The sequence below is a fragment of the Nycticebus coucang genome, chromosome 4 (genome assembly GCF_027406575.1).
Source record: "Nycticebus coucang isolate mNycCou1 chromosome 4, mNycCou1.pri, whole genome shotgun sequence".
NCBI lineage: Eukaryota > Metazoa > Chordata > Mammalia > Primates > Lorisidae > Nycticebus > Nycticebus coucang.
This window is the reverse complement of record NC_069783.1, coordinates 89,554,387-89,580,044: the sequence shown is the minus strand read 5'-3', so window position 1 is coordinate 89,580,044 and position 25,658 is coordinate 89,554,387. Positions and strand designations below refer to the sequence as shown.

The window sequence follows — 25,658 nt, the reverse complement described above, 5'->3', positions numbered from 1 at the left end:
TCCCTGGTGGTCTAGTGGTTAGAGGGTAAAAGAAAAAAAAAGACTTACAAAAAATTTCTAGAGGATAAAAAGTATGGCATGAAATTGGCATGAAAGGGATGGGCTAACCAGCTGTGGTCTGAATGTTTGTGTCTCCCCCACAATTTACAGTGTTGACACTTAACCCCCAAGGTGATTGTATTAGAAGATGGGGCCTTCGGGAGGTGATTAGGTCATGAGGGCTCTGCCCTTCTGAATGGGATTAGTGCTTTATAAAAGAGAGCTGCCTTGCCTCTTACACCATGTGTGGGCACAGCGAAAAGGTGCCATCTATGAACTGAATCTGCCAGCACCTTGATCTGGGACTTCCCAGCTCCCAGAACTGTGAGAAATAAATTTCTACTGTTTATAAGCCACCCAGTTTAAGGTCTTATTAGTAATCTGAGCTAGAGGGGGGATTGTCCCAAATCAGAGAACCTGACCACAGCAGTTCTGCTCCAGGAAGGAGCCTTAACAGCCTGCCTAGGGAGGGCTTGGTCCCCTGGGGTGAGACTCGGATTACTTAGTTTAGTGCTAGGGTGGTGGTCAGCCTGCCTGCTTACCATCGGTCAACACCCTTCCAGGAATCCTGTCAGGCTTCATGCCCTGGGTTGGACCCAGAGTTTTTGGCTGCCAGGCATCCAGGGGTGATGCCTATATGGTGATAGGGGGTAGTGCTGGTACCTGCACTGGGACACATGGCCTTCTACTTGTGTGTTGGAATCTGCCCATTGTGGGGAGTACACCCTTCTCTGGGCTGGGTTCTGCTTCCAATACTCCTTATTGAGGTAGAGATGGAAATTTCAGGAGACTGGAGGATGGAAAGTAGCCAATGAGTTTCACACTATTCTGGTATTACCTACAGTGCTTGCAGCCCCCACCTGAAGGGGAAACCCTTCTGCAGTTCTGAAGGTGCTGGAGCTGTCATCCCATGACTGGGGACATGCGCGATAGAGTTTCTGCAGGCTTTACATGTCTCCCTTTAAGTAAGATGGAAGGTTTCCTGACCCTTGCATTATTTCCAGGGTCAAAGGTTGTAGGCGCTTGGTGAGATTTGATTACACCCTCCACCAAATCCAATTACTACCCACACCCATGAAATCTCATTATAACTTTCTTTTGCTTCATTAGAGATACACCAGGACAGGTCTCTTCTTAATCCACTCTGGCAGATTTCCTGAAGAATATCAGTCAGAAGCTTTGCGTATATTGCTCATTACCCCACAGTGCAAATATGTAAAGATGCAAATAACCTACCATTAACATGCTTAAAATCCAAGACGGGGCATCCTCTTCCTGACTGGTCAGGGTGGTTCTGTCGTAGAGAATTCTGTCTTGGAACTGCTGATGGCCAGATGGGAGCCCGGCAGTGATGCCATCAAGCCTAGTGTCCAAGAAAGCAAATAATATTTCCTCCAAGCAAAAGCGACTGCTGGCTCTTTTCAGTGCTGGGTTACAGCAGGCAGCCAAGAGAACAAAACTTTTTTTGTGCTTAAAACACTTACACTCGGCCGAGATATGGGAGATGTGGTGTGGGACAGGACAGGCCTTTCCTGCACGGGTTGGAAGGTCAGCTTTTCTTCCCCTGGTGGGAATCCTGAGCTGTGCTGTGGGGCAGGCCAGCTGGTATGTGCCATGTACTAGCAGTGGGGCTCAACCCAGTGGAATTTTGTAATTTCTATTAAATTTAAACTGAGGAAGAAAAAAAGACCAAGCAGATACCTGTTTTCCTATAAGAAAGCTGATTCCTATCATGATTTCTGACCCTGTGGTGTATTTTTCTAAGGTTGTTCAGAGAATGAGCAATCAAGCATTAACAGATATTTTGTTGTTCTGATTTTCAACTTTTACAATGAAAATTTTTGGACAGAAATTTTAGGACAAAGTTGAAAGACTAGTACAATGAGCATATGGACATACTCTCCACCTGGTTTCATCACATGTTAACATTTCATCATATTAAAATTTTTGCTACCTTCTAAGTATCTGAGAGAGAGAGAGAGAACATGAAACAACTTGAAAGTAAATTGCAGATATCAAGATACTTTGTCTGTAAAAATCTCAACATTCATTTTCTTAAAAATAAGGACTTTTTCTTATAAAGCCATAATACCATCATCATACCTAAGAAAATACGCAATAATTCCATAATATTATCTAAAAGGATGATCAGGCAATTAAGGAAAAATCAGCAGCATGAAAAAGAAGGAACAAGATGAACAAACAGGACAACTAACACTAGAGGGAGCAGAATAGAGAAACAAAAACCAATCAGTAACCCTAAGGATGTCTGATGCCACATTGTATTCATGAAACAAGAATAGCCTGCGATGACAGGCAAGCATTGAGAAAACCGTAATGTGCCTGGCAAATTAAAAGTATACATTTGTAAAGTAAAAAGTCCAATATAGGGAATAGAGAACAAATTTGAGAAAAACTTCCCAGAATGAAAGATCGGAAAGATCAAAACGAGGAACATGAAAGGGAAAGGCTAAGAAATATGGATAATCAGTCTAGGAAATCTATAACATTCCCAAGAGAGAGGGAATAGAGAATGCAGAGAGGCAGGTAAATTGGAGAATGAGAAGAAAATTCCTCAGATCTGAAGAGAGGCAAAAATCCTAAGATCGGTAGGACTCACCAGAAAACATAGGAGCCTAAAACCAGCCCGGAGAATTTTAGAACATTAGGAAAAAGAAAGGGCCTGAAACCTCTCAGGCTGAAACATGTTAAATTATTTACTGTGGAATAAGAGATTGATGGCAGAGCTCTTTGCAGCACTGAAGGATAGAATATTGCTTTTCTCTTCTATGGTACCCGTAATACATCCTTGAAGAGCTTGTTCAAATTCATGTTCTGGGATTGGAGAATTCTGCCTTTCCCTCCGTCCCCTTGGTGTTGCCATGGCTGCTGATCTGCAGGCTGCCCTTGAAGTGGAAAGTCTTTGGAACCATACCTTTAAAATTCTGAAGAAAGCTATTTTGAATGTGAGGGCTTATCGCTAGCCAAATGATCGATCAAATATGAGGCAAAATTAGACAGTGTTCAGTAAAGTTACCTAACCATGCATTTTTCTGAAAAATATGACTTGTGGATGAAGTACAGAGGCGCATTAAAGAAATTAGGAATTTGTAGTACAGACTAAAGTCTGGTATGCTGATGCCCCCAGCTTTATGTTTATTACTAAGAACTGCCTTAGCTATACGGGTGTTTTTCTGGTTCCATACAAAATGCAGAATCATTTTTTCCAAATCTTGAAAGTACGATGTTGGTATTTTGATAGGAATGGCATTGAATAGGTAGATTGCTTTGGGAAGTATAGACATTTTAACAATGTTGATTCTGCCTATCCATGAGCATGGTGTGTTCTTCCATTTGTTAAAATCCTCTGCTATTTCCTTTCTGAGGATTTCATAGTTTTCTTTATAGAGGTCCTTCACCTCCTTCGTTAGGTATATTCCTAGGTATTTCATTGTCTTTGAAACTATGGTGAAGGGAGTTGTGTCCTTAATTAGCTTCTCATCTTGACTGTTATTGGTGTACACAAAGGCTACTGACTTGTGGACATTGATTTTATATCCTGAAACATTACTGTATTTTTTGATGACTTCTAGGAGTCTTGTGGTTGAGTCTTTGGGATTCTCTAAGTATAAGATCATGTCATCAGAAAAGAGGGAGAGTTTCACCTCATGAGATATCATCTAACCCCAGGGAGAATGGCCCACATCACAAAATCTCAAAACTGCAGATGCTGGCATGGATGTGGAGAGAAGGGAACACTTTTACACTGCTGGTGGGACTGCAAACTAGTACAACCTTTCTGGAAGGAAGTATGGAGAACCCTCAAAGCACTCAAGCTAGACCTCCCATTTGATCCTGCAATCCCATTACTGGCCATCTACCCAGAAGGAAAAAAATCCTTTTATCATAAGGACACTTGCACTAGACTGTTTATTGCAGCTCAATTTACAATCGCCAAAATGTGGAAACAGCCTAAATGCCCACCAACCCAGGAATGGATTAACAATCTGTGGTATATGTACACCATGGAATACTATTCAGCTATTTAAAAAATGGAGACTTTACATCTTTCGTATTAACCTGGATGAAAGTGGAAGATATTATTCTTAGTAAAGCATCACAAGAATGGAGAAGCATGAATCCTATGTACTCAATTTTGATATGAGGACAATTAATGACAATTAAAGTCATGGGGTGGGGGGAAGGAAAAGCAGAGAGCGGGAAGGAGGGAGAGGGGTGGGGCCTTGGTGTGTGCCACAACTTCTGGGCACAAGACATGATTGCAAGAGGGACTTTACCTAACTAATGCCATCAGTGTAACCTGGCGTATTGTACCCTCAATGAATCCCCAACAATAAAAAAAAAAAAAAGAAAAAAGAAATTAAGAATTAAAAAAATTGTATGCTAGGCAGGGGTGGTGGCTCCCGTCTGTAATCACAACACTCTGGGAGGCCAAGACAGGTGGATTGCTTAAGCTCAGGAGTTCGAGATCAGCCTGAGCAAGAGTGAAACCCCATCTCTAAAAACTAGCAGGCTTTGTGGCAGGCATGTTGGGAGGCTGGGGCAACAGGATCATTTGAGCCCAAGAGTTTGAGGTTACTGTAAGCTGTGACTGCCACAGCACTCAACCCCAGGGCAGCTGAGTGAGACTCTGTCTCAAAAAAAAAAAAAAATATGCTATCTGGAACTAAGCCAAGGGGAGTGTGTAAAGAACAGCTGAATGGTATGGCACCCCCAAAACATGGCAACCTCAAAAAACAATTAGTTCACTTTGGAACAGGAAGCCTGAGGGATTAAAAGAATGACTTTAAGAAGGAGATTATTTCTGTTCAGCAAAAAAGAGCAAAAAGATTTTAGTGACAGGGTGGAAAAGGCATGTTTCTTCTTGAAACAAGAGAAAAAACTGTTCATTAAGACTCCAAGAAAAACAAAACATCTCAAGAAAAGCATGCCCCAACTATGAAGCAAACTAAAACATGGCATGAGAATCTGTTTGACCTTGACATTTGGAAGTTTCTCCTTCTAGCTAGCAGAACAAACACTATTTAAAAATGATAACTTCTGGAATGAGGGACTGGAGGTAAGGAATTGAGTAGGGGACTTTTACTTTCTTTTTTTTTGTAGAGACAGAGTCTCACTTTATGTCCCTCGGTAGAGTGCCATGGCCTCACACAGCTCACAGCAACCTCCAACTCCTGGGCTTAAGCGATTCTCTTGCCTCAGCCTCCCGAGTAGCTGGGACTACAGGCGCCCGCCACAACGCCCGGCTATTTTTTGGTTGCAGTTTGGCCGGGGCTGGGTTTGAACCCGCCACCCTCCATATATGGGGCCGGCGCCTTACCGACTGAGCCACAGGCGCCGCTCGGGACTTTTACTTTCTAAGGCTATTTTATATTGTTTTGAAATTTTAAAAGTCAATTTCTTTAAAGCTATTTAAAAAAAGTTCCTCCCTTAAATATAAAAGTAGGGGAAGGAAGAGAAGAAAGGAAGAGTAGCAAAGAAAGGAAGGCCTTTCCCAGAGAACAAAGGCCCATGTATGCCGTGCACAGGCACAGCCACCTGGCTCTCCAGCAGAACTGCTATCCCCACTCACACCAGAGGGAAGAATTCAAAATTCTTCCGCTGACAAGCGGACTTCAGGTGCTAGAATGAGACCCTGAGGCCGGTCCAGGAAAAGCAGTGCATGTGCACTGGACCTTGGGCTGAAGAACTCAGACTGTAGGGAGAAACTGGGTAGTGAGCCTGGAGGAGGGTTCTCACTGAGGCCCAGCCCTCTGGCTATAGGTGAGCCCCAGGGGTCAGTAGGAGAAGATTCGGAGAGGCCAAAAGGAGAAAGTACAGATACCCTTAAAATCATAGGTGAAGGTTAGGTCCACCCACTCACTTTCCGTCTTCTCCACTCACATGGCCATGGAGTACCGGTTTTAAAGGGCCTGTAAGCAGGATGACAACAGCAGGGATGACTGGTGCAGGGGTGACAGGGCCACGGTTGACAGTTCTGCTTCCGTTAAGGAGAGCTGGGGGGAGCTGAGGCTTAGCAGAACCAGGGGAAACAATTCAAAGGACCTTTTCCGAGATTTACAGATGAGAATTATATCTAGAATCATCTCTGATGATGGCAGAAAAAATTAGGGGGAGGTGTTGAGATGTGTGCCATAGGGCCAGAGAGGCAGGCAGAGTCCTGGCTCGTGAAGGCCATGGGTCCCAGGCCAGGGTGGGGCCGTTGGAAATGGAGTGAGGAGGAGGGCTGGAGGATCTGTTTGGGGCACAGAATTGATCTGATGCATTCCCAAAACGTGATTGTTCATTTGGGGGGACTTAGAGAAGGTTTGGGTAATTTTGTTCATATTTTTGGAATTTGGAGGAGTTTTGGAATGGTTTTAGGAAAGCTGACCACGGTCGTTTGAACAGACATGTTCTAGCTTTTTCTTTCTAAGTGCACTGACCCGTGTGTAAAGCTGGTTCTTATTTTTTCAAAACCAGATGTTGCAGCATTTAAATATTTAAAGCTTTCTTCAAGGGTTTCATGTGTGAGATTGTGGAGCAAGGGAGTCTTCTGCATCTGGGCTGTTTGTTTATCTTCATTTCGCCGCTCCCCAAAGTCAGGCCTTGGGTTTCTACACAGATTCTGAGTTTTGCAACAAGTTTGATTTTAGAATTTCTTTTTCCAATTTAGGTCTGTGAGTTCTTGACAAGTGTGTTAGTGGTTTTTTTTTTTTTTAATTTTGATGATCATTTAAACAGAAATAATTTAAGTGCTGTGTATAAATCATGGGGGTGACACCCATGTAACCAGGGACTGTGTGGGATCCCAGACATTGTGTTGTGTTTGTAAGTCCTGTGGTACCAGATAGCACCACCTGGATCACCAGGACCTGATGAGGAAAGATCAGATGTAGATTTTCTATGATAAAGTGAGGGTCCAGGCATGGTATGATGTGCTGCTTGAAGCAGGTGTCTTAGACCAATTGTGCTGCTGTAAGAGAATCCCACCGGGTAATTGATAAAGAGCAGAAATTTATTTCTCACAGTTTTGGAGCTGAGGAGCCCATGGTCTGGATGTGGCACCTGGTGAGGGCAGCTTTCTGCTTCCAAGATAGTGTCTTGACTGCTGTGTCCTCGCATGGCAGAATGCAGCAGAAAGGCAGGCGATGGAAGGCTTCGTGAAGCCTCTTTACAAGGGCGCTGATCCCATTCAGGAGGGAGCAGCCCTCAGCACCTAATCACCTCTTAAAGACTCTGCCTCTTTTTTTTAGACTCCGCCTCTTAATACTATTGTGTTGGCAACACCTGAATTTTGGAGAGGACACCTTCAAATCATGGCCAAGAGAAAGAGAAGTGAAGGAGGGGGGCCTCTTTCCCAAACCCTCAGAGGTGCGGGTATGACATGTCCCCCCCACCAAATAAACTCACATGGGCCAGAAAGGACCAAGTTCATGCTGCCAAACATGGTCTGCCACATGCTATTAGGGCTGTCGATTTGAATCTCATTGGTTTTGTAGTTTTGCTTGTATTTCATTTCATAGTTTATAGTTGAATAAGAGCTATAAACATAAGGTGTTTATATCTAGTTTTATGTTTGAGCATGTTTGAGTAACATAATTTGAAACAATTTAAGTCAACATTGGGGGTTAAAGAGAATTTTTTTCCCTTCAGAAGCGTTTACATATTACTCAAGTTATAAAAAACTTCTTTATTTTCTAACGTTCTCCTCTCTGCCATTTAACTCTTTATGTTGTCGCACTTGAAGATTTCAGTTACTTTCTGTCTTCAGTAAAACAATAAGTACACAAGTCACATCTATCCCAGTGACACTGAGTGGTTTGTTGTTGTTGGGCCTTGCATGCCAGGAGGGGACTGGTGCGCGTGCACCACGGAGGAGACTTGGTGCAAGTGAGGGAGACGTGGGAAACCCCTGAAACGGCAGCCAGGGCAGCCCTATCCTGCACGGGGGAGCCGGGTGCAATGGCTTCAAGGAATTGGATCTAGACCCAGTTGCTAGTGGGGTTACCAGTCAGGACACCTCTATCTACCCGTAATCCGTATCTGTTGTGGTTCCAAAGTGGCTGGAACTATGAGAACACCTGCCACCCTCCTTGGCGACCCCTGGGCTGGCTCAGAGACCTGTCTGTCTTTGAGTCCCTGGCATCTGTCCTGTGTTCAGCGACTCTGACACAGTAGTGGTTCCTGGCCATCTCAGTGGTGTCTTACAAGAGCTGCCGTGTTTCTAGGGGCAGCCATAGGAGAAGCCTTCCCTGAAGAGGTCAGCTGAGTTCCTTGCAGGTCCTCTTGGTGCTATGCCCTAGTACATGAGAGGCTGCTGGTGAGTAGCTGGCATTTCTACAAGCTTTAATGAGAGGTTTGGGCCACAAAGAAAAGTCAGTGTGGGGCTTGGAGGCCAGCAGGGGCTGCCCACAGGATAGATGTGTTCCTCAGCTGGCCTTCACAGTTTGGGGTACACTGGGTCAGACACAGGTGTGGATGGAAGGGGGCAGGGTCATCCCAGCTATATGGGATCCCCGGGCCAAGCCCACACCAGGGGTCACCAAATCAATGGCCTTTAGGGTCAGGTGGGGCCTGAATCACTGCAGCAAGCCCCTGAGTCTCAGGGGATGGCAGGAGCTGGTGCACACTGGGGACCTTGTCTCCTCCCAAGAGGCGGCAGCTGCTCTGCTCCACTAGTTGCTCTGGGGGAATATGGGTTCAGGCTGCCAAGAAATTCCACTGTTTCAACAGAAGGTAGCACACAATTTCTTTTTAATATGAAATGGCAGAGAGTAGGTATGTGTCAGACCAAAGCCATCTGTGAGGTGGGGGGAGCAACACAGCCTTGCACGCAGACCCTTAACCCCGACTCTAGAAAGTTTCTCCTCTAGACAACATGGCCCTAGGAGGTGACAGAAGGAGTTGGTGTCTCTCCCTAGGGAGAAGCTGACTTTTCTTCCTTAGGGCAATGCATTCCTGGGAGTTCATCAAACTTAGTAGGGACAAAACAAACCACTTTGTTGGGCCTGTGGACTGTGCGGGTAAGAAGTTCTAACAGGAAGATGCACAGATGGTTCATCTGGTGGCCTCTGGGCTGATGCTGTCACTCAGCTCCCTATCACCCCCTGATAAAGTCAGCTCTTCAGCCAGGGCCAAGACCCTGCCCAGACCTTCCTGCTGCGCACAGGCCTGCACTTTCAGCCTGTCCATGCCTCTCTGCCTTTAAAGACACTCTGTTCACAGCCCTGGATGTCCTTACCACTCCTTCCATTTTATCTCAGTCTCAGAATTTATGTCAAGTGTGAGCCCCTGTGTGCACCTACTGAGCTTTCTGTCCACCTCTGTCACCTCATCACATTGTATCACGCTGCTGTCTGTGCCTGCCCATCTCCCTGCACAGCATGGGTCCCTGACTATCTTTGTATCTCCAGTGCCCAGCACAGAGCTTGGCATATAGTAGGTGCAGCTTACTAAGGAATTACTAAGAGCAGGGATTCTGGGTTAAAGCCCCAGCCCCACCACATCCTGGCTGTATGACCCTGGTAACTGGCTTAACCTCCCGAGGCCTCAGGAATCTTGTGTGGACAATAGGGTGATTGTGTTAAATACCCGCTGTCATGAGGATTAGGTTAGTTATTCCATAGAAAGAGTTTGGGGAAGGGTTTATGCTTAGTAGATAGATATTCAAAGAAAATGGCTCTTGCCACTATTAGGTATTGAGTAAATTAATGAACACATGATTTAAGCTTATCTGTTCTTTAAGGCTCAGGTTGAAAGCTTCCTCCTCCATGAAGTTTTCCCGGATCCTTACAGTGAAGGGATCTGTTTCAGACTTGCTGCACTTCTGAGCCTGCCGTGTTCTTCACAGAGGCCACCGAGCATGGCCGTGTGTGTGTATACTCACCCCTGTCCGGCCCGGAACCCCCAATGTATCTTATTCATCCTTTTGGCCCCCCACACTCAATATAGACAGTAGGCACTTGTACACAGTAAGTGCTCCATGAATGTGGGCGGGATGAAGGAGGAAAAAAAGGAAGGGACCTCTTTGTTTTCTAATCAGGAAGCGATACTAAGAAGTAAAGTTAAAATTGGGACGGATTTATCTAAAAACAAACAAAAAACCCCTAACCACTCTTAAGTTCAATCAAATTGTGCATTAATTTCTGCTAGGCCTAAATCACCATTTCAGATCTATCCATGCTCCTTAGTGAAGTTCAAATCCATGCTCAAGGCCCAGCAAGTACTCAGAGCATCTTACATGCTGGTTTATGTGTTAATATAGTCTTTCTAGTCCTTCAGTCCTTCCTCTTCTCTCCTCAGCTCCCTTCCCTGCATCCATCCCTTTCTTTTCCTCCCCCCTTTCTCATCCTCTTCATTCCCCTCCTCCCTCCCCACCCCATGTCTTTCATTTCTTCTAGCCAGGAAATTTTTATAGACTCTCCTTATAGAAATCCTGCCTTGATAGAATGCCCAGCATCTGAAGGAGGTGAAAGGTTAAAATGCTTTCTGGAGTATCATGTCTACTTGATCTTGTCTTTATCCTTGCACTTCCCGGTGACCCCTGAGTTGCCCTTCAGAAACCTAGCTTGCCAGGTAGAGCAAATAAAAACAGGATTCCCGGTTACATTTGTATTTCAGGTGAACAATAAATAATGTTTTTGTGTAAGTATGTACCCAGCAATATTCAAGTGTTCAGATAATTCACTGGGTGTCCTTTATTTTATCTGGCAGGCCTGTTGGAACCCCTAGGGCCAGGGCTGGCTTGTGGGGTGGGGCCTGTGCAGTGGTACAGGGCCCCACGCTCTGAAAGGCCCATGCGTGGTTGAATGTTCTGCTCTCACCATCTTAAAATTCTTAATTTTTGAACAAGAGACCCTGGATTTTCATTTTGCACTGGGCCCCAAATTATGTAGCTAGTCCTGCCTAGGGCTCTTTGGAACATGATCTTGAACCCAAGGCCATAAATACTGCCACTTTGAACTAATCCATTACCCTGTGTGGTACAAACCCAAGTGCGGCCCCACAGCCTGGATACAGAATGGATATCTGGTGTTTTTTCATTAGGAATCATACTTTTCTATTCTAATTGGCTCTAAGTGTTTCTGCCTTGGCAGCAAACCCCAATTGTTAGACCTTTTAATCCAAGTCTCACTGTACCTAGCATAAATCAGTGAAATACTTAGTGTGTGGAAATGTTAGTGGCTTCATAGATGCCTTGAAAAGTGATTTGACCTAAAAAAAACCCAAAACCTTTTATTGGTGTTACATAATCGGTGCTGTGTGATGGAAATGATATTCATTATAAATGCACGTTTATGATGTCACCATCCTGCACAATTGTTAAAACTCATAGTTTCCGAACGTTGGCTATAGATGAACTTGATTCCTCCTGCAGATGGGATCTTTTTTAAAAGAAAAGAACATGGCTGTTCTGACTGTTCAGTTCTCTTCAGAAAGGTGCTCCTGAGCAGGTGTATAAGAAAATAAAAGAGAATTCACATGTAGAAACCAGGAGCCACAGAAATGCCAGCCACAATCACCTTGAGAGACTTAGTATCGCAAGTTGTCTTAAGATAATCTGATATTAATTAGAACACCAGACTTAGCTAAAGATATAAAAAATAATATTTCAGTTTGCAAAATCATCTACTCTTACGTTCATTTTAAGTAATGAAATCTCTACTAAATCTAAAACATTTCATGAATACAAATGTTATTGAATTTCCTGGGTTTGGTGACCACTATTATGTGAGAGCTCACTTTTAGGGGAATCTGGGTGACTGGCTGACTTCTGACTTCTCTCTGCTATTTTAACTTTGCAACTTCTGTGAGTCTATAATTATTTTAAAGTCAATATGTAAAATTTTACATATACACACACATACTACATAATATATTATAGGAATATCTTCATTGCATGGCCAGGCTAGGTGGTGACCCATCTATCTTTACCCCTCCCCCCAGTCATTTTTCAAAAAAAGTCCTGAATGTAGAGACTGTAATACCCAAATCTCACAGTAGCTGATCGCTCCAATCACTTAGTCTTTCACCAAGGGGGCATCAACAGCAGAAAATAAACTCATTTTTTAAATCATGTTTCCTTGTCTCATGACCTAGAAAAAGAGCAAAGATCTGAAATGAGTCATTTGCTTTCCTGACATTAGCCAAGACCCAATTTATCTCCCTTTTCTCTTAAGTTTAGCACCCAGACTTGATTATCATATCATTCTAATTTTAATTCTAGTTAGAGTGAGTTCATTTTCCCAATTTAAGTTACTTACATGGAAAAGGCGGAAGTAGTGACAGAGGTTAAAGGAGATTATCAAGGAATTGAGCACACTGGATGAGACAGTGGGAACAGGAAAGGAATTTGTTCGTTCATTTATTCAGCTTCCAACTCTGTGTCGTATGTTGTCTGATGGTGCGAGGATGCACACGCTCTGCCTCCCGGCTCTCATGTTCCAGGCTGCACAGATACCGTAAGCCAGGAAACAAGTCCTGTTCTGTGATCACTAAATAAAGTGAGGAAAAGCTATGGAGGGGCAGGAATCAGAAAAAGTAATGTGTTAGTGCTGGTAATGATGTTTCTTTTATGGCAAGAGAGAGACTGAGTCAGAGCCATCATAAATTTAATTGATTCTCAAAAACAAAAAATATATAAATGTTAACCCTAGTGTTGTGTTAGTTAAACAACTTGACTGCTCTATCGTTTTAATTCTAGTTAACATTAGTTCATTTCCCCCATTTTCTCTAATCCTGGCAGTGTATGATGTTTGGACTTATTTTGTAGAGCAGCAGTCTTAAAAATGTTCACATCCTTTGACCTGTAATATAGCGATTCTCAATCCCACCAAACCTAATGCCCTCTTTTAGATAATAAACATTTTGTAACACTCTCTTTACTAATCCAGAAATAAAGTTATGGATCTCATAACCTATCTGGAGGCATCAGTTCAAGAAGTCAAGACAATACTTCAAGGCAAACAAAGGAAAGTAATTTATAATAAAGTGACCACAAACACAGCAAGACATAACCATGCCTGCATCTATACTCAGAATTATCATGACAACCTCAAATGCAGACTGTGGCCCAGGCTTACGGACCAGCCGCAACCAGGAACATTGTAGGTTGCCATGGCAACAGAAAAGGAGAGGATGGCGAAGGCACTAGTGCCCTGGTCTAATCGGCACCCCTAACTTCAAAGGGACAGGGCAGCTTAATCCTTCCATAGGCCTGGGACGGGGAGAACCCGAAAGTTTTGGTGAACCTGAGTTGGGCTCTGGGCACTCAGTTTCCTGTGTACATTTGATGGCATGGCCATTTGACAAGACACTAGGTGTGGTGCAGTTCTCTGTTGGTTGAAATCGTCCCAAGCGTTGCATGGCTGGCTCTGTCCAACAATGCCAGTAAAGCTACCCTAGTTGCCTGGACAGGTTTTCAGCCTCCCTCTCATAGGTGGGGTAGCTTTCTTAAAGTAGCTCTGTATCAGTCAAGTTCATGGAGATTTATTCTCAGGTAATAATCCAAGAAAGGATGATGCTGTTTGCCTGACTATACTGATATCAAGATTATTATGACAGTGTAGAATGAGAAACCACCTGAATATCTGACCAAATGTGTAGTGAGCTATGACTCATCAAAATGAAGAAAATTATACACCCATTAAATAAACAGAATCCTGTACAGCAATGCAAACCAAAAATATCACATGATACACTGTTAATTGAAATCATATATAACATTTTATGTGATTTATGTACAAACATGCATGCATATGAAACAAATAAGAAATACTGTGAATTGATAGTTGAAAGACAATGAATTGGCTAGCTATTGATTTGTGATAAACCACACCAAAACTTAGAGCCTTGTGATAACCATTTGTTAGCTCACCATTTTGTAGGTCTGCAATTTGGGCTGGGCTCATAGGGTGTGGTTCTTCAGCTGGCCTTGCCTGGGCTCACTCAGGCTGTGGCAGCAGCACATGGGGTGTGGTCTGGGACAAGCTGGTCCAAGGTGGCCTCGCACACACATCTAGCAGTTGCTGCTGTCAGCTGAGCTTTCTCTGCAGTGGGCTAGCTGTGGACATCTCAGTGTTTTAGGTCCAAATTACAACTTTAAAGCTGCTGAAGGCAGAGATTGATAGAGATTGTTTTATTTGTGCATTTTAATACCATTTTCCAAAGGCCTAATTGACCAGACAATGTCAGAGGCCAAAAAAAGAGAACAGACTAGCTATCTGGAAGGCAAACAGGTTTTATCTGAAGTGTCAACTAAAATACAGACTTGGTCCCAGGGGCTGATAAAGGCAGGGAGAGAGAAAAACAAAGAGCTTTAAGTATAATGAAGTTGCCAAGGGGTAGAATGGAAAGAAGTGTGATAAATGCTCCACATTTGCTGTGATGAAATCAAGGTCCCTACCAGGATGGGGTCTTATATTGGATTCCTTCCAATGAGTTTGCTTGTGGCCAATGGCTGTATCTGGATGCAGTGTTTGAAGACGCTCTGGCCTTTTTTACATTGCAGAGACATGGTTGATGAGTGGTAATTTCTTTGCACAGATTGTGGGGCGGGAACTGCTGACCCAATATACCAAACACCGCGAAGAAAAGCCACTCTCTGGCCTGCTCCAAAACTGGGCTGAGTCTATGGGTGACAAGCTGAGAACCAGGTATGTATTGCCGAGGCCACCACCGTCACTTACCTCCAGTGTCTTATTATTGAACCTTGGTTGATAGAGCCTTGGCATAGCACAACTCACTCTTGTTTGAAATTTTAAATATTTGCTATACGCAAAAATTCATATATACATAAAAGTGATGCTCATGTACTCACTATGGAACTTAAACAGTAAGACATTGCTACTTCTGTCTTTCCACTTGTGTTCCTTCTTAATACTTCTTCACTATTCCAAGTGTTTTACAGGTTGTGATTCTGAAACCCCCATGATGTAGGTTCTCATTTCTATCCCATATGAGGAAACTGAGGCACAGAGGTTATGTATTTTGCTCAAGGTCACATGGCTAGTGAGTGGCAGAGTTTGACCCCAACCAAAACCTTGGTTGTGTTTATTGATCTTTTTGTACTGTCTGTTAGCTTTATAGATAAGGCATAATACGAATGCGTGGTATCCTGCAACTCAATATATATTGCTTCATCCGAATTGTTATGTGTAGCTGAAGAACTGCTCTTCCCAGTGGTCCATAACATTCCATTGTGTGTATATGCCACAACTTCCTTACCCACTCGACTCTCCACTATTAGTGCATATTTAGGTTGTGTCTGTTTTTTGTTTTTTGGTTTTTTTTTGATATTTTGCACAAAGTTATTAGTAAAACTCTTATACATACTTTCTGGGAAATGTGTGTAAGAGTTTGTACAGGGCTTTCAAACTTAGGGTAACATTCCTTAGAGCAAGAAATACATTTTACAGCCTCACAGATGTGCACACATTCATAAGACCCCCACCTCAGACATGACTGCCTGAGCAAATTTGGTTTCTGCATGAAACCAAATGCCTATTTGCCTGTTGATTATTGCTAATGATGCTCTCTGATATTTTTTTAGTTTCAATTTTTAAGAATCCTAATCTCAGTACTTCAAACTAATTTTATGGCCTACTAGTAATTTGCAATCTGTTGTTTGAAAAACACTCCTTTAGGGTGTATATTACTTAGGAATAGAATTGCTGTGCTGTGAAGTATGCCAATGTTCAACTTTACTTGAGAGTGCTAAATTAATTTTCAAAATGTTTGTATACATTTACACCCTTCCGAACAGCATGTGTCTTGTGGAGCTGTATCCTATTCTTATCAACACTTGGTGTTATCAGATGACTTAATTTTTGTCAATACCATATTTAAAAAAGGGTTTCCCACCATGATTTGAGGAGGATTTCACGAGTTTATTGGACATTTGTATTTCTCCTCCTCCTCCTCCTTCCCCTTCCTCTCCCTCCTCCTCCTCTTCTTCTTTTGACATGCTCTAGCTCGGTTGTCCAGGCTGGAGTACAGTAGCTCATTGCAGCCTCAATCCACCCACCTCAGCCTTCTGAGCAGCTTGTATTTCTTCTTATATGAAATGCCTCTTCATGTTTTTTACCCGTTTTTCTTTGTGTGTGTGTTTGTCTTACTGATTTTTAGGGGTTATTTATCTTTTGTTGTTGTAAGTGCTGTAATTATCTTCTCCAAGTTTGTGGTTTTTCTTATAATTTATGGTACCTTTTGATTAACATAAATTCTTAAATTATAATTGAACTTAACCATCTTTTATACTTAACACGTTTTGCACCATTTACTCTGAGATCATGAAATCTATATTCTTTAAAGTTTGAAAGTTTCACCTTTCACATTTAATTCTTGAATCCGTCAGAAATTTTTGTCTGTGGTTTGAAGAAGGGATCTAAATTTTTTTCTGTCTTAGGGGTCGTCAATTGTTCTAGCTGTATTTACTGAGTTGGCCATACTTCCCCAGTGATCTGCAGTTTCCCCTTTGGCATTTATTAATTTTTCATATAGCCAGGCACGGTGGCTCAAGCCTGCAATCCTAGCACTCTGGGAGGCCAAGGATGCTTGTAGTTTCAGCTACTTTGGAGGCTGAGGCAAGAGGATCACTTGAGCCTAAGAGTTTGAGGTTGCTGTGAGCTAGGATATTACGCCCCTCTACCCAGGGTGACAGAGTGAGACTCTATCTCAGTAAGTAAATAAATAAATTTCCATATGTACAGATACATACATATCTGGGGGCTATTTTGTCCCTATTCTGCTTGTATATTCTTGATCTAACAACACAGTTACCCTGGCTTTATAATTAAATATTACTATAGTATTATTATATTTGAAATATAATTCAGAATTGTATTGGCTATTCTAGGTCTTTTGTGGCTCCATATAAGTTTTTAAATAAGTTTATTAAGTTTCTCAAAGACAAAACAAAAAGACAAATATTGTAGCATTTCACTTACATGAAGCACTTGGGTGGTCAAAGTAGAGTCTTGGTTACCACCAAGAAGAGGAGAGAAAGGATAGTTACTGTTTAATGGATACAGAGTTTCAAGTTGGGATGATACGAGATTTCTGAAATAGGATAATAACGATGGCTGCACAACAATGTGAATGTACTTAATACCACTAAACTGGTTAAAATGGTAAATGTTTGTTGTGTACAATTCGCTGGTTTTAAAAACCTATTGAAATTTTCTTTGAAAGTGTATTAAATCTATATATCTGCAGACAATTTGACATATTTATAAAACAGATCTTTCTCTCAAATAATCTTCAAAGTGTCCTGTCATGTTTTATAATTTTTTCTGTACATACTATGGCCTTTCATAGATTTATTACTAATTTATATTTTTAATTAGAATGCTTTAAAATTATTTTTGTTGTTAATGGTTTATTATATATGCAGTTGGATTTTGTGTATAAATCTGATGGTAAAAAAATACCTTTTAAATGTGCCTGTAGATTCTTTTGTGTTTTAAATCCCATAGACAACCACTTCTTGGTAATAATTTTTTATGTCTTTCTTTCGAATTGTTATTCCTATTATTCTTTTCATGTTTTATTGCAAGGTCTAGGACCTCCAATACAATTTAAGTAGAAGCAACCATACATGTTCTTTTGTCTTATTGCTGGTTTTTAAAAAATGCGTGTAATATTTCTCTATTAAACGAATGACATTTTCTGAAGTTTTTGATAGACACAATCTATAATACCTCCTAAAGAACTTCATACATTTTAATGTATTTTTATCCTTACTAGTTGAGTTTTATCAAATGATGTTTTTGCATCTTTTGAAATGATCTTATGATATTCCTACTTTATTAATTTGATGAATAATCTTGGCAAATCTTCAAATGTTAAATTACCCTTATGTTCTTAAGAAACACTCAATTTTGTTTATGCTGTATTTATATTTTTCTGAATTTGGCTTTTTAGTATTTTAGGGGGGAGGAAAGAGATGTATACTTACTGGCTTACTATTTCTCATTCTTGTATTTCCCCGATTTAAGTTTACATTAACGTTTTACTGCTCTCCTAGAGTAATTTGGGGACCGGTTCTTATTCTGTGGAAGAATTTCATAAATTATTCGAAAATGATCTTGGCCTTGGGGAATATTTTCAACTATTTATTAATGAATTATTTTAAGACTAGTTTTTTTTTCTTCTTGTGTCAGTTCTGGGAAATTGTATTTTCCTAGGAACTTATCCATTTGGTTTTTAATTTAGTAGTATCAGTTTTTTCTTATGATTCTGTCATTATCCTTTTGGCTCCCCCTATATCTATAGCTGAGTTTCAATGTCATTCCTAAAAACGTTTCTTGGGCCTTTTCCTTTCCTTGTTGTTGTTGCTTAATCTCACCAGGCGTTTGCCTGGCTTCTGCTTTTATTGATCCTTGCTGTGGTGGTACCCTTGTTTCTTATGTCATTGATCAATCCTCATAAATTAATTGTCTCCTCTATTCTACTTTTGGGAACCTTACTATGCGCTTTCTTTTGTGTTTTTTTAAATGATTGATTTTATTTGGATAGGGATTATTTATCTGAACAACCCAAATGCATGGAAATAATTTACAAAGAAACGATGCATTAGAAACTATAACCCCACATCCTGATTAAACACTTGAAAAACACGATAATGATGGTATGGGACTTTTAATAACCATCAGGATGCGCTTAACTTTTTCCATCTATCTTAAAGCTTGAGAACACAAGCTCCCACATTCTAGGACCATGTCACTGAAGTCTCTCTCAGTTTTAATGTCTCAGTTCTTTTTCTCATGCACTCTAGACAGTCTGCGTATCTTTTTAATATTTCTAGCCTGGAGTGGGAATTTTATAGTACTAATGGCTTTCCCCTCAACTTACTAGTTTGAAAATTGTCCAACACATAAGGAATTGAAAGAAGAGTACAATTCCCTACAAGAATCTGTTCCATCCTTTCAGGAAACTGGTTCCCCGACTGGCCACAAATCATCTGCCCTTTCATTTCTTTTCCAGATAGCAGAGCAGGGCTTGTTTCCATCATTTTGAAAGCACGACACGCTCTTGCCCATATGCAAATCTATATTCCTAGCACATTTTACAGGACAGATTTGAGAAGTGCCAAAGGCAGTATTCCAATTGTAAATATTTGGAAAGTTCCAGTTCATTTATTTTGGTCTTGGTTATTAACCTCCAAAACAGTACACATCTCTCTCCCACACATACAGGTTTTACTTGATTCAGTCTGTCTGTGTTTATCCATTTAAATCCCACAATTTTACTTACTCTGACTTTTATGTTTAAAAAAAAAGCCTTTGCCATCCAACTTAGTTTTAGCGCTCATTGTGTCCTGGCACTTCTCTGTGCATTGCTGAGACACAGGGATGGGGGTGCTCCGCCTTGTGGAGCCCACACCCCAAGAGAACAGCACTCAGTGATACCCCCCAGAGAAGTGCCTGCGAGCAAGTGGGGACGAGAGGAAAAACGTGCTGAGAAGACCTCTGCACCCTGAAACTCCTTCCATGGGCAGCGTGTGTGTGGACACCCCGAGGCTAGCCCTCACTTGGACCTGGAAGGAGTCAATCGTGGTACTGAAAAGGCTCCTTGAGACCAGTGAGGCAGATGGGGCTCGGCAGGGAGAGGAGGTCTGGAGGGAAGTGGCTCCTCAAACTCCTGCCCTTGCCAGTCCCTGTGAGGGCTGCCTCTTCCCCTCCCCCAAGGGAGCCTGCCACTGGGCCCTCACCACTCTTATCTGCCCACAAACCCCAAGGAGGTGGTGGGTGTCGAGAAAAAGAAAGTCAGGATTCTGCATTGCATTCTGATGTTTTATTGTGCTTTGAAAATTTTCAGATATTCAGCAAAGCTGAAAGAATTTTACCATGATCATTCATATACCTACTGCAGGCGTCCTCAAACTTTTTAAACAGGGGGCCAGTTCACTGTCCCTCAGACCGTTGGAGGGCCAGACTACAGTTTAAAAAAAAAAAAAAAACTATGAACAAATTCCTATGCACACTGCACATATCTTATTTTGAAGTAAAAAAATAAAACAGGAACAAATACAATCACACCGCCTCATGTGGCCCGCGGCCCACAGTTTGAGGACCCCCAAGTCCTACTGTGTAATTCTCCTATTAACAAGTTACTGTGCTTCGCACATCCCTATGACACGTGTAGATGTAGCCATCCCTCAGCTCACCCATCAGGTCACCTTTTCTTTCTGATGCATTTCAGAGAAAACTGTAGACTTCAGTACTTTTAAGTAATTTAGCTTGAACATAGCTAGAGTTTAATATTTGATTAGGTTTTATTCTTATATAGAATTTATATACAATGAAATGCACAAGTCTCATGTGTACAATTCACTGAGTTTTAGCAAATGCATTCACCTGTGTAGCTAAAACTCTCCTTAAGATGTATTCATTACTCCAGAAAGTTCTCTTGTCTTCTTTCTTGTTAATCCCTATGACTACCACCCAGACACAGCTACTTTTCTGATATTTTTACACCACAGATTAGTTTTTCCTTTTCTAAGTTGTCCTGTAAGTGGAACCACATACAACATATTCTTTTGTAGCTGGCTCATGGATGTGGCATGATGCTTTCTGAGATTCATCCATGTTGTCATTACATTTTATTAGAGAGTAGTATTTTATTTTATTTTATGGATGTAGTAGCATTTGATTTTCATTCTCTTACTGATGAGTAGACGACAGACATTTCCAGTTTTCCCTCTTATGTATAGAACTGCTATGAGCATTCTTATACAAGCCTTTTTGTGAACAGATGTTTTCTCTTAGGCAAATAGTAGGGGTGGAATGGCTACATCCTAGTGTACATGTTTAGTTTTATGAGAAACTGAAAACTTTTTCCAAAGTGATTTTGCCATTTTATACTCCCATCAACAAGAATGAGAGTTCTGATTTCTCCATATCCTCAGCACCTTGTGATGTCAGTGTATGTAATTGTTATCATTCTTGTGGAGGTATGGTCCTACCTCATCACGGTTTCCATTTGTAGTTCCTTGATGACTAATGATGTGCACTTGAATTTAATCTAAATTTTATTTAAAAATAGAGTCGTGTGGACCTTCTGCAAAAGTATACAATTACAAGGAGGTTGCCTTTAGCGATAGTCCCCTTTTTAAGAGTCGCCTACCCTGAGTGAGTTCCTAAGCTCCAGGGTATGTTTGGGGATGACGTGTGACTCACAGCAAGTGAGTGGGTGAGACCCATTTCCTGCAGCACATGCAATTCACATCCTCAGGTGGACAAATAGTGGTCAACGATCAATATCCCAGGAAAGGTAGTTTCTACCCACTGTCTTTAGTTTTCATGGTAGCAGCCCTGGGAATGTCTAAAGAATAAAGATAGGAAAGTTCTTTGACTGAGGCAGCAACCCCATTTTCTGGAGCTCAGATTCAGAATGGGCATTGATATCATTGAAGTTTCCAGGTAATTGGCATGTAAATAATCTCCCCTCTTCTCTGTCTGAATGGAGGGAAATTATTAATGAGCACTTGGCATTCTCAAAAGTACTACATCGATTGCTTCTTAAAGTTTCTCTCTTACTTTCTGATTAAGTAACAACTATTTGGGTTTTTAAAATATTTTAGTTAATGGAAACTTAAGTTATTTGGGTCTTATAATAACTTATTTTCCCAGAATATGAGGAAAGTGAGGGCACGAGGTGGGTACACTGTGGGAGACCCTAAGTGGTAATTAATGCCTTACACGTTTGTAAAGGTTACCTAAAAGTTCATGGTGTAGAACAGCACAAAATTAGCACAGAAGGCAGAGTTACATTATGAAAAGTCCATAGGCTTTTGGGAAACTTGGTTGTTTTGAGTCTGTTTATGCTTAAGTTCTTAACTCTCCCCACCTCCATTTCCTCATTTCCCAAATATGGATGTTGGAAATTATTCCCAGTTGAAGAAAGTCACCATGCCTAAGGCACACTTTACCCTGGGCTTGCCTGTAGCGCCTCTTCCCTCAAATACTGGTGTCCTCTGAGACAAAACCCAAGCTGACTGCATTGTGCCCATTCACCTTGAGCAACCTACCAAATCTTGCTGAGCCTCAGTTTCTTGTACTTTACATTTGATCATTACAGCATCATAGAATTATTGAGAATATTGAATAACACAGCAAATAATTAGTGCAATTCCTAATACGTAATGTATTTAACAAATTCATTGACAGATACTTTGTAACAGATATGTTTTATTGTTAATATCCAGTTATAGTAACTATAATACATGTCCAACAGTGGTCGAGTAAATTATGATAATTATATAGCTCTTATTAATGAAGAAAGACTATATAAAACATTGAACATGACTTATAATACAATAGTCAGTGGAAAAAGCAGGAAACCAAATTATCTCTGTGCCACAAGGTCAATCACATAGAATAAATTAGAGGCAAGCAGTCACCAGAAAAATGCTGAAAAGAAACACCAATACAGGGTGGTGCCTGTGACTCAAAGGAGTAGGGCGCTGGCCCCATATGCCGGACATGGCAGGTTCAAACCCAGTCCCGGCCAAAAACTGCAAAAAATAAAAATAAAAAAGAAGCTCCAGTACATCCAGTGAGAGATAAGGTGGGGAGAGTGTGTGCTTTTCCACCATTTCTCTGTGGGAAGAAAATTCCTGAAACCCCAGCCATTTCTTTCAAATGAAATTCTTTGATGAGGCCAAAGTAATAATGACAGTCACTGTGTTTTTCCTGCAGTTTCCTGGCATTTAACGTGGACACCGTCGGTAATCTCGCCTTTCTGTTGAAAGCAGTGAATTTTCGTGAAAGGGTTCTACAGCGAGGTTTGGTGGCCAGAATTTATTATAAGGTAAATATACATTGTGTTATATTTTTCCTTTTGACATATGTTTAAGGCATATGCTAATTGGTGAATTATTTGCTAAATTTAGAAGATGAGTCAGCTGAATTACAAGCTTCTGGAAATGGCCAGAGTTCTTACAGCCATTCTGCATCATGGGTTTTTGTTCTCAAGGCCAGGATGCTAGTCTTTAGCCCCCTTGATGTCGTCCTTTAGAATTTTACCCACAATATTATTTAGATGCCATGGGAGTTGATGGGTGAAGTTACTTTTAGCTCTTACTGGAATTTAAAATTCATTGTTTTATATATATAATGAATACATTAGTCTGGGGGGGGGATTGCATCAGGCATACGTAAAAACTAGCATTGGGTTAATCTGAGATGCCCTCTATTTCTTATTAAAATACCCAGGAAGCTCTACAAAAATTAACACCTTGTGTCAGAATTGATAGAAATCTAGAGAAAATTTCCAACTAGTCCAGTGGCAATGTGGTGGTTTGAGGAAACACCCCGTACCCCAGCAGTTTGTGTTTCATCTTCTGATCCAGCACAGAATAGCCAACAAGACCCTGGGCTTTACTCCTGTCACCCTCTGTCCAGGCTCAGGGGCTCAGGTCTGCCATAACCAGAATCCAGGCTGTTGCTCTCCTTCTGCCTGGGAGGCAGTTCCATGAGAGCCAGAACTGGGCCCCTACAACTCTCCACCCCCAGTTCTTACCTTTTTATATCAATTTCAATTGCCCAGGACCATACACCCTGGCTGGGGAGTGGTACAGGATGTAGAAGGGCAGAGGATGTAGGACACATGGGGATGGGCATTCTCTTCAGAAATGCTTTGAAGGCAGAACACTCCTGGAAACAGAAAGCAGTCAAGATCTGCCCTTGTGGAACAAAACCACACTGGCTGAGAACCTGCTAGAAGTTGGGCTGGGGGTGTAACTCATCCCCCACGATAACTTACAAATCAACTCATCCCCCAGGCATTGATCTGAGGTGAGGCTTCACCAGACCCTAGGAACACAGGAAGGTGTAAGTCATTCCGTGTATACTGTCCTTATCAAATGTGGAGCCAGCCAAAATAAGAAGATGGAACCATGGGAAAACTTGCTGTAAGTGCAGCAGAGAACAGAGCTGTGAACTAGCTTTCCAAGACAGTAGAGGAAAATGCGAAAGATGAAATGGTGAGAGAAGATAACAGAGCCAGAGTGAAATCGTAGAACACTAACCTATGGATAACAAATACTTCTGGAAATGCTGAAACAAAAGAAGCAGAAATAATAATCAGAGCCATAGTAGAAAAAGAATTCCCTTAATATAAAGGAAATCCAGATGTTAATGGGGAAAAAGCTCCATACCTGGACATAGCCTAAAAATCTAGAATAAAGAGACTATTATGTAAGCAACCAGACAGAAAATAAAAATTTACTCACAAAGAGGAAAAATTAGGGTACTTCTGTCTTTATTCACTAGCTCCAAATGGAGTTATAAGTACTATTCTAAGGAGAATACTTCATAATCTAAGCATACTATTCCAAGCCAAATTTGATTCATGAGTCTACAGGCAATGAAAAGGCATTTTCAGATATCTAAGAAACAATTTCACTTCTAAAAAAATTATTCAAAGACCTCTCTATAGAACACTAAATTAAAATAAAAAGGAATAACTTAGAAATAAGGAAGTCGGGGGGAGGAGACAAGATGGCTGACTGAAGCCAGCTTTCCACAGAGGCTCCCGTCCAGTAGGAGAGTTAAAGGACAAAAATTCAGCAAGTAACCTGGTGGATTTGAGCTGCACTAAGAGAGAAGGTTGAAGAACGCACGTCAACCCTGCTGAGGTGAGCTGAGACCACAAGGATACAAACAAAAGGTACAAAATCCATCACCAAGAGGACGGGAGTCCCCTCCCCCATGAGAACAGCTCAGAGTGCCCCACAAACAATCAGGCAGAGTTCAAAGTTCCTCCCACTACACTCCATGGGAGAGACCCTCTAAAAACTGGACCTACCTCCCCTAATAGGGTGCCACGGAGTCCTCCTGCCAGGCATAAAACTGTATAAACTGTGTATAGTCTCTACCTGGAATTCTGAGCTCCCAGCGCTCCCCTTTACTCACACTGAGGTCTGGAGGTCAGTCCCAGTCAGTAGAGAGGGGACCACACCGGAGTGGCAGTTCCCTGAGGCACAGTGCGACAGCCGTCTTTTGGTGACAATACGGCCAGGCATAAAACTGTGTAAAGCTGTGTGTGGTCTCTGCCCGCAACCCCAGGCTCCCAGCGCTCCCCGCACTCCCCTCTGCTCTCACTCCAAGGTCTGGAGGCCTGTCCCCCAGGGGTCCAGACTCTTGGGCGATTGCTCGAGGGGTGTAGACAGTGCTGGGCTGCAGCCAGTCGGTGCAGCCTCTGGGGTACGGGAGCGGAGAGAGGACAGTTTGCCACAAGGGAGCTACACCGGAGAAGCGGTTGCCTGAGCCATAAAACAGCAGCCCTCTTGCTAGCAATACGGCTTACTACCAAATATTCTGAAGCCACACCCCCTTGTCTCCCTGGGCAACCAGAGACTCTGAGTATAGGATTTGCCTGTGGCTACTCCAACTTGCAAACTGGGGAAACTCCCAAGGCAGGGCTGACCCAGAGGTCCGCTTTACTAAACCTAAGACGCACCTGGCCCTCAGGGGATGGTCAGCCTATAGACAATACAAGAGCAAAGACAAGCTGATTTGGAACTCAATTCAGCTTCTCTTCTGCAGGGGAACCGCAGAGTTGTTCTGTTCTTTTCTGTTCTGTTCTATCAGTAACATTAATCAGGGGCGAGA

The 25,658-nt window shown here is 41.9% G+C and overlaps 1 protein-coding gene across 1 annotated transcript in view; it reads left to right on the top strand.

The window, feature by feature from the left end:
* The window catches only part of ACOXL (acyl-CoA oxidase like), a 395,512-nt gene that overhangs the window by 265,632 nt on the left and 104,222 nt on the right, over positions 1–25,658 (top strand). Inside the window, exons 14-15 of the mRNA XM_053588707.1 lie at positions 14,587–14,696; positions 22,743–22,854. Of these exons, the coding sequence (XP_053444682.1) occupies positions 14,587–14,696; positions 22,743–22,854 (222 nt within the window). The remainder of the gene's footprint in view (positions 1–14,586; positions 14,697–22,742; positions 22,855–25,658) is intronic.